This window comes from Colletes latitarsis, chromosome 3 (assembly GCF_051014445.1).
Source record: "Colletes latitarsis isolate SP2378_abdomen chromosome 3, iyColLati1, whole genome shotgun sequence".
Taxonomy (NCBI): domain Eukaryota; kingdom Metazoa; phylum Arthropoda; class Insecta; order Hymenoptera; family Colletidae; genus Colletes; species Colletes latitarsis.
In genome coordinates, this window is record NC_135136.1 from 40,456,991 (window position 1) to 40,466,222 (window position 9,232).

Consider the following 9,232-nt stretch of genomic DNA (forward strand, 5'->3'; position numbering starts at 1 on the left):
GGAATAAACAATAACGCGTATCGTACCCGTATCGTGGACTTTCTTCCCGCGAAACGCCGACAAGAAGCCGTCGGGTCCCCTTTTTCCGCGGGCAAAAACCAAAATGCGAGATTGCGTGTCGCGAAAGCGCGCCGCAGAACGAGCGAAATCTCCCGAACGATATTGAAACCGTGCTAGATCGACCGTAAAACGCCTAACACGATCCCAATGGCCGACATCGGTTTCACTGTCGTTCGAACAAGAAAACAGTTTAATTACAAACCCATACAATACAACAATCGACCATTACTTAAAGGCTAAATACGTATCGTTGTTTTGCAAAGTGCTTAATAGGGTCTGACAATTTTTAACATATTCTCAGTGACCTTCGAAAACTGAACCACCAAAGCTACTAATGATACAACATTTTTAAAATCTACTGGAGGACACGATCCTGTCGAATTCCTCTTCGTGATCGGAAGTGCTCAGCATGTACGCCGGAAGCGTCAGCCCGAGGACCTTGTCGAAGACAGGTCTGGTCTCAGCCACGTACTCGTAGGCCTCTGCTTCCTTGGCCTCATCCTCCTCGGAGTTCTTGGTCCCAGGTAACTCCCTCTTACTGTAAACATTCTCGCTGGCAGAAGCGTCTGCGTCCAGAGGAACATTGTCCATGCGTTTCTCGATCAACATTGACCTGGACTTCTTAACAGGCTCCACCTGGACCTCCTTCGACTCCGCGTACTCCGCTTTGTCTTCCCCAGGTTCGTCGGCGGTCACAAACGCGCATTCCTCCTTGTGGAAGCCTTTCTCGTCAACGCACTGGTAGCAGGTCATCTTATCGCGCATCAGTTTCTTGCAATTAGACCGATCCTCCTTTTGGAACTCCTGCAGGACCTTCTGTATCTCTGCTTTCTTCTTAAAGGCGTCGTAGAAGTCAGCTTCCACCTTCTTCGGGGCAGATTTCGTCGTGAACTCCTGCTTCGCCTCGGGTTTGGACTCGTAGGCTCGTTCTTCGAAGGACGATTTCGGTTCGCTGCTCTCCTTGTTCTCCGATCCGTCGTAGGACCTGTCTTCAGCTTTCGTCGGGGTGCCAAAGGACTTGGACTTGGTGTAGGAGAAGCTCTTGTCGGTCGGCTGGTACCTGTAGGAGCACTGCTCGGAGTTGCTTCCGGTCTTAGGGTCCTTGCACACCTTGCAGGTCATCGAGTCCTTCTGCACCTCTTTGCAGTTGCTCGGTTCCATGCTCTTGGCGATCTTCTCCGACTCCGACCTGGACTTCTCGTAGTCGAAGGACTCGCTGTCGGAGCTAGGCTCGTCGTCCTTGAAGTAGGAGCTCGATCCAGGCGACTGGCGTTTCTCGTAGTAGCTTTCGGGGATCGAGTAGTCGCTTCTGTACTCGTCGTCTCTCTCCAGCTTCTCCGAGGATTTACCTTCGTAACTTGGACTGTCCTTGGACGAACGCGGGCTCCCGATGCTCTTGGAGCTGCTGAATTTGTAGACCTTGTCGTCAGGTTGATAGGTGTACGAGCATTTTTCATAGTTGGCTCCTGTGTCCGGGTCCTTGCAAACCGTACAGGTCTTCGAGTCCTTTTCCACTTGCTTGCAGTTGGACTCCTTGGACTCTTCGTGGGATCCTCTGTCCGGTTTCTCCGATTCGAGGTCCGAGCGTTCTCTGACTGGCTTGCTCTCGAAGTCCTCGTCCTCTTTCGACGCTCGTCTTTCGGGATTCTTGTAGGAGCTCGATTTGCTGTACGTGTACTTCTTCTCGTTGGGTTGCCGAACGTAGGAGCACTGCTCGTACTTGCCGTTGCTCTTCATGTCCTTACAGACCATGCAGACCATCGAGTCCTTCACGACTTTCTCGCACCTCTCGTCCTTGTTTTTGTATTCCGCCGGAACGTCGTCCGTTGCGTCCGAGAACAGCTTCTCGTTGAATCTGTACGGACTGCCATGATCCCTGTAATTATCGGAGCTCTTGAAACGGGAAAATTCCTCGCCAGAGTTCGATCGTTTGCTTCTGAAGCCCGACGGCGTCGCGACGACGTCGTCGAGGTCGCTAGAGTCGGTTATTGGTTGAGAAACATAGACGCATTGTTCGTAGGTGGATCCGTTCTTAGGGTTCTTGCATTTGTAGCAAACCATGCTGTCCTTCGCGTTGCTGTCGGACCGTTTGGTTTTTATCTTCTGACAATAGGGCAAGCCAGACTTCAGCGCGATGTCTTTGTACTTCTTGGCGTCGTTCTCCGTGATTGTGTAAAACGGAGACACCAATTTCTTGAAGCTCTTGTTCTCTCTGGGTATCTTCTTAGTGACGAACCATTCCTTCGATTCGTGGAAAGGCTCGGTGGAATCGACGGCTGACTGTCTCTTTTTCAATTCTGAGAAACGACTGAAAGATGGCGAATCCTCGGAGGGACCGAAGTCCTGGCGAATCCATGGATAGTTACGATCGGCAGGTGATTTGAAGCTTTCTTGATTGAACCTTGCGTTTGTCGAGGCGCACAAGATAGCCAGCACGAGACACACCTAAAAGAAAGTTCAAGCTATTGAGAACGTTTTTCGTTTCAGGAAAATATTTGCAAGAAGTATGGAGATCTTCGAGTGGTAACGAAAAGGGTTACCAGGTAGGAGCAAGGACGATTTACCTTAGAAGCGGCCATCCTGTAAATCCAGCGATCAGTGAGCTTAGTACGTTTCCGGTTCCGGTTCGACGAGCCACATCACTTTCCCATGAAATGATCTCGCCTTGGCGCGGAAAGGCTTTATATTGACTTCGTGATCCAAAAGGACACACCCCACCTTCGTCTTTGCGGCACGGAGTCAGTGAACACCAGGCGCGTTGATCAGAACGATTTGAATCAGCGACCGTAAAACAGTGCCGGACGTTGTCCGGCCGCCTGTGGCGACTGATAAAACTGTCATTTTTGCCTCGTTAAGAGCAAAAAGGCTCCCAGCGACTACACGGGCGTCGATTCCAATCTGAATACAAAGAGAACTATTTCTTGCGACCGACAGTTCAGAGACACTTCGACTCTGGAAGCTGTTTTACTTTCGACGCCTTGTTTTCCGTTTCATTTTAATTGACCAGAGGTTGTTACAATGGCGCAAGAAAGTAATTTGACGATAGAGAAGATCATTTCGACGATACCTGCTTTTTATCGACCATTTAAAAGAAACCTTTATCGTTGGTGTCTGCTCCAGCTACATGGTTTTCTGAAATGATCTAAAAGGGCGATTCTGGGTCCGTCACTGCGACAAAACGTTACGAATCGCAACGATACAGACGACTGATTGCTAACTGCTCACTTTCATTTATGCAATTCCGTTACCGCGTTCGAACTAAAAAGTCACTCGAGAGACGAAGCTCCGTCGCGAAAAAATCGCGGTCTGGTCGAGCGTTATTTTCGCGACAAGAAACCGTTAACGCGGATCTAGCGGCTGAAAAATGCAGAATATTCAATTTGAAAATTTCTTACAGTCGGGGATCGTTAAACACCCTTACAAGATACAGTCATTTCGTGTGCAACGATCTGATATCTTAGAAGAAATGTTTGCAGAATCATTTAGTCAGATAGTTGTTCGTGCAATTTCACATACCAGTTAGCTTCGCAATAAACTTTATTGATCCACAGCTGGAGGAAACAGATGTCGTTCGTTACAATTACGATCTGCGTACAATCGTTTCTAGAACTTACGTTAAACGATAGCAAAGTTTTGAAAGAGTGAAAGACACTGGCCGTTACGAAGGGTCGTTGTATAAAGTTTATTCGTATCGTCGTTGCTGTGCAGTGATGTTTATTAACAATGCGTATCGTCTGATCTTCGAAACATGGTCGTTTATACAGAGTAAACATATTATCTATTACATATTAAGAGTTTTCACTCTTTGAAGGTAAAGTTGCGCGGATACACCGAGATATGAGAAACGCGAAGGGGGTTCGTACTTTTTTCGAAAAACGGATTAGTGGGGGCGGGTTTCAGCTGCAGCTTCGACGCCATCTTCTGTAGCATCACCTTCTCGTTCTCGACGCTGTTCGGTTTCTTTTTCTCTTTTCGTTTGTCCTTCTGCGAGTCGCTGCGTTTGCGATAATAAAGGACCTCGCCGGCCAGGGTGATCATAGCCAAAGCCAGCCCAAACAGGGTTGCTATGAACACTCCGCCTACACGTTGCGTTGGCATTAATAAAATAAAACTACTTAATCAATTGAAAAAGTAAAACAACTGACCCAAACTTTCCAGCGTGATTCCCTCGTTGTCGTCAGAGTCCAGGCACTGGGCCTTCAGAGACTGGTTCCAGTATTTGGACGTCAGAGTCTCGAAGTACCTATCCTTTTGTAGATCGAGGATTCTGCAACGAACCGATCGAATTAACCCCTTACCGTACTTTAACGAGTCTGTCTCGCGGACAGTAAATGAGGATCGTGACTGAGTTTTAGTTCCTATCAGTACACCGCAAGAGTTGGTCGCGATTTGGGCCCGGATTTCGTCGAGTTAAACGGGAATCGGTGTGGGAGGGTTGGTCGAAACGCGTACCTTCTGCTTATTTCCTCCTGCAGGTGACTTCCTTGTTGTACGGCGATTGCGTAAGGTTGCTCGGCGAACACCTCGCCGACCTCCGTCAGATTGCAGTTCCTAGTTACTTCATACTTTATCGCCGACGAGTCGTGGATGAAAGCGAATTCTGAGTTCTCGCTTTCTATCACCTGAACACGGGACAAAAAAAGGCGGCGGTGCTTGTCAATGATTTTCCCTAGCGTTCGTTCCTTGGACGATTACCTTTCGAAAGCCTTCCTCGGCGCTCGCCACGGGCCCAACTTGCGTGATCGCCTGCAATATGTGGCCGTATTGTTCTTTGATAGGGTAATCCCAAACTCTGTACTCCACCTGGTCGCTCGTGCTGTTCAGCGTGATCTCCTTCCACACGCTACGGACCAGTCGAAGGAACAAGAATAAATAAGATCGATAAACTCTGTGTTCGTTTCGATGGACGAATCATCGACTCACGTGTACAGCTTGTCCTCCGCGTTTTTCATGTTCATGAAGTACTGGTGGACGCTGGAATTGGCCAGAACGGTGTAATTTATTCGCGACTGTCTCGCCAGTTGCTCCAGGGATTGCACGGGTGTCTACATAGAGAGACGAAAGTGGTACAAGTACAAATTGCCAGAGGTAATCGAACAGCAATCGAGTCTACTCTATTAACTGCACATTGGAAACGAATATGTTTACGAAAACAGTCGAGGAACCTGCATTCTTTCCACTGTGAGAAACGCTGCCAGATTTGCAGTGAACGTGGCAAGCATCAGAACAACGAATAGCCAATAAGCAGCTACGAGGGTTCTGCTCGACAGAGCTTTGGGTGCTTCGCCTCCTCCTTGAGGCGTGAACGAGGTCAGGGCGAACCAGAAGCTCTCCTTCAACGTGAAATCTCTGCAGAAAAGACAGTTGTCCTATTTAAAAATCATTTCCAATTATTTCTTCCCAAATAGGAACTGTCCTCTGATCCTTTCCATTAGATTTCAATATTTGGAAGCGAATCTACGCGATCCTTACCGACAAGGATATGGATAGAGGCGTTTGTTGTTCCTTGCGCTGTACGGGGAATACTTGTCCAATATCCAAATCATGATTCCTGTCAGTGTCAGTGCTCCCACGATGCTCAGCCACACTTCGATTTTGAGGACCGTCATGAATTTGAACAATGACGGTTTGCGGACAGGCTTTCTAATCACTTGCAAAGAATAATTGCGCGAATACAAGTATTAATTAGAGATAGAACTCTCAAGATTAAACAGAGAGGTCACGAGAGTGAAGTGCCCTGAACACGAGTAGCTGTGCAAATAGAAATTCCTTACCAATAAGTATACCAGACTGCTCGAAGTAAGGGGCAACAAAATCGATGACCTCCTCGCGCTCTGATGTCATTGTCAGTGCTGCAACCACGATGTCAGTTTCCTGTACGATGAAATATTCTCTTTTTTATAGAAAATATTTTCTAACGGGTCGAAGACACTTACTCCTTTCGCGAGATCACCGATCAAACCATTCCACTGTCCATTGGCCAATTTTTTCCCGAATTGCCGATCTTCCGGCACGATGAGATCGTAATCGAATTGCATGTCCTCGGCTAGCTTCTTTATGAAGTCTATGCAGTAGCCATTCCATAATTCTTTCCCGTTTTCGTCCTTCATTACTTTTCCAGCTGCGTCTACTTTGGGCATCACCCAAGGAATTGCCTGACGCGATATTAAAAATCGTATTAAACGCTGCACCAAAATACGCCATTCCAGTAATTCGAGTAGAAGATTTCGTCAAATTACAGGCACAGTTCCGATTCGAAAGAACTTCTTTGCAGGCTCTATCTTCTTTCCCTCGACCTCCTTTATCTTGCTGCGTCTGGTCCAGGTGGCCAGTGGCTCCAAAACTCCATTTTTCATAATCTCCACGTCAATTTCCGCTTTATACGTGATCAGTCCTTTGTCAGACCAGTAGTCGAAAGTATCGTTGCCTCCTAATCTCTGACGGCCACGGAACCATTACGATTTAATAATCCACCAAACAAGAAACGAAGCATTGTCTAAGTTCGCAGAGTGACTCACTGCTATCAAGTTTTTGTTGAACGTCTCGGATGTGTGATTTGAAAATGTTTGAGTAGCGTTTGGCGAATTGCACCGAATAGATTTAGGCTCCACGTTGATCCCTGATTTCTGAAGGTCGCTCATCAAGCTCACTAACAGGCCTAATAATCGTCTAAAGTAGTGGGGGAATATCTGCGTAGACATGGAACGAAAGAAGCCAATTATCCGTGGATCATGGAGATCAGGAGTAAGGAATAGAAAAATCTTCAAATACTTGTGCATCGGGGGGACAATTGCAAGATGGTTCGCCGATCAACCGACAACAAACGTCCGATCGCATCGATAGAACGGTCACCGAAATGTTTAAATGTAAATCGCTGTTTAGGTACTTGAAGTCCTTGTAATTGTTGTCGGTGAACACCAGGTTCCATATTCCGTTCCTCTTGACCAAGCCTCCCTGAACAGCCTGCAAAGTTTCGTAGCGTTACGAGACACTGTTGTCTTATAGAATTTTTAAAAATGACCCTAAACGCGTAAATCAGTCACCGTTCTGAAGAGTTCCTCCATCTTCGCGGTGCTGGCATAAATCGCGTAATAAGATGGCGACGGTCTCATGCTGCGTATCTTGGACACTGTTTTGTCCGTGAACTCGTCGATCACGACCAACCGTATAATCGAGTTCCCGATCAAATAGTACAAACTCTGATTGAGCTCTGCAAGAAGTAAAGACGTTTTGTCAAACAGTCGCCGGAAGGTCAACGAATATCGAGGGAAGAACGAAGTCAAGGTACCCCTTTCATCTTCGAAGATCAGTCCCACGTCCGTCGCGTTCTTCAACATCAAAAGATCATCGATCGCCTGCACGTACGAATTTATCTGGCAATCCCCGCGTTTGTATATTATTCCGTTCTCGTCGGCTACGTTTCGAAGCTTCTCCCAACCCGTCCAAGTCAGATCGAGTATGATACTGATTCCCTTAAATAAGGCAGCACATACTGCAAGTTGATTTTAACGAAACCAGAATAAGAATGGCGCGGCTACGGCGGAGCAGATTAATAATAGAATGTTGCTAACAATAGGTCCGGGTACAAACATGCGAGTCGTGTCTGTTTCGAATGTTTGATGGATTCGAGGCATCGATACCATTTTTTGGATTTTAAAATTACTTTGGTATTGTACTCAGACGTAAACACGGCTCGCAAGGTTTCCCTACTATTGCTACGTTGCTTCTTTAACCTTTTTCGAAACTGGCAATCACGTTTGCTCTGTCCACTGTGACCGTAGAAATGTGAACAGTGATGATGTCTGCGCCGAAATTCTTTTCCGTTTGGGGTATAGCGTCGTTCAGAATGCTCAGAAACGGCGTGTCTGGTTCCTCGACCACGATCACTATAAATATTTTCGTACTATCATACGGATTCCCTATTGTAACATTTCACTGAAATGCATAATATTCCAGAAGCACGCGACCTCGTTGCATCTACGACATTGCATCGTTAGATACGCGTTTATTCGAACAGATAGTATCTAATCGTGCACTAATTATCTGCACGTTACGGATGATCGTGAGAAAATGCACGCCAATCGGCGAAGCTGCCTGTTCCTTTAAAAAATACTCGTAGAGCAGTTTAATATGTTTCCTACGTGTCCTTTTTATTTCCCTTGATCATCGTCGATCGTTGCTTAAAACGTTTCCTTTTCGTGTCAAGGACCACGGACGATATAGTGTCGGCACTGGAGATGGGAATGTTTTAGACAGACGTTTAGCATGTAAATAATTCAGCAACAATAAGGTCGGTTTTCGTATCAAGGTATCGGAAACGAATAAAACTTTCATACGATCCAATCAATGTTTAACACGTTCGCTACCACGCGTCACACACAGAGTTATGATAACAGGGCTGAATTTATGTTGTCGACGTTACAAGAATATCGTTGAAAATACTGTAAAATAAAACGTAGAAGCATGAACAATTCGCTCAGCACTTAACGCGTTAAACGAAAAGATATCATCGGTAAAATATCTTCTATCTTCTAATGTATCCATGTTCGAAAGACATAAAATGTGACTATAGATTAAATCGGGCATTGTTATTAGTTTAACTAATACGCCTGGCAAACCCGTATCAGATTATTTTAATCACGTTAATGTAAAAGCATGGTACTAACATCACCGTCGATTCTTAACGCGTAAAATATTCACGATCGACAAATCCGAATTTATAAGCCAATATGAATTTAAAATAAAGATTCATTAGTCTTGGGACATTTTCCACATCCTAGCTATTTAGAAACAAATTTTAATGTCAATTCTCTTTGAAAATAAATGTAACTTAAAACAAAAACAAGAATCACGAGCATTCGACATCGTTACAGTTTAAATATCTAATTGGTAAATTCAATTTTAGGATTTTTCCGGATGACTCATGGTAGCGAACAGAGTCCACCATCGTTCTACTCGCCATATTCGTTAAATTTTTTAAGGTATCGACGAACAAAATTTCTGCGTACCGATTTGAGTGGTTCGAAAGTTGAAAAGTTACCGGTGAACGAGACTTACGCATGGCCATCGGCGTTTGACAGAAGGATGAACCGAAGATCGAGGCGAGGATCAACAGACTCGCGATCACCGTCGTCTCTGACATTGTGGAGAACCGGAGTCGGTGCCGGATGAA

At 45.8% G+C, this 9,232-nt stretch overlaps 2 protein-coding genes across 2 annotated transcripts; both read right to left on the reverse strand.

Annotated features, from left to right (window-relative positions):
• Positions 1 to 408: 408 nt before the first annotated feature.
• On the reverse strand, positions 409 to 2,639 carry LOC143340623 (uncharacterized). The gene is made up of 2 exons (XM_076762801.1): positions 2,625 to 2,639; positions 409 to 2,505 (listed from the first exon to the last, which is right to left on the reverse strand). The coding sequence occupies exons 1-2, from the start codon at positions 2,637 to 2,639 to the stop codon at positions 409 to 411; spliced, it is 2,112 nt and encodes a 703-aa protein (XP_076618916.1).
• A 1,063-nt stretch (positions 2,640 to 3,702) lies between these two features.
• On the reverse strand, positions 3,703 to 9,232 carry Ir8a (Ionotropic receptor 8a). Its single transcript, XM_076762943.1, has 16 exons — positions 9,118 to 9,232; positions 7,794 to 7,946; positions 7,349 to 7,552; positions 7,104 to 7,270; positions 6,832 to 7,023; positions 6,579 to 6,749; positions 6,300 to 6,497; positions 5,997 to 6,215; positions 5,835 to 5,934; positions 5,533 to 5,710; positions 5,226 to 5,409; positions 4,984 to 5,105; positions 4,756 to 4,903; positions 4,513 to 4,682; positions 4,206 to 4,327; positions 3,703 to 4,139 (listed from the first exon to the last, which is right to left on the reverse strand). The coding sequence occupies exons 1-16, from the start codon at positions 9,200 to 9,202 to the stop codon at positions 3,859 to 3,861; spliced, it is 2,694 nt and encodes an 897-aa protein (XP_076619058.1). The 5' UTR covers positions 9,203 to 9,232; the 3' UTR covers positions 3,703 to 3,858.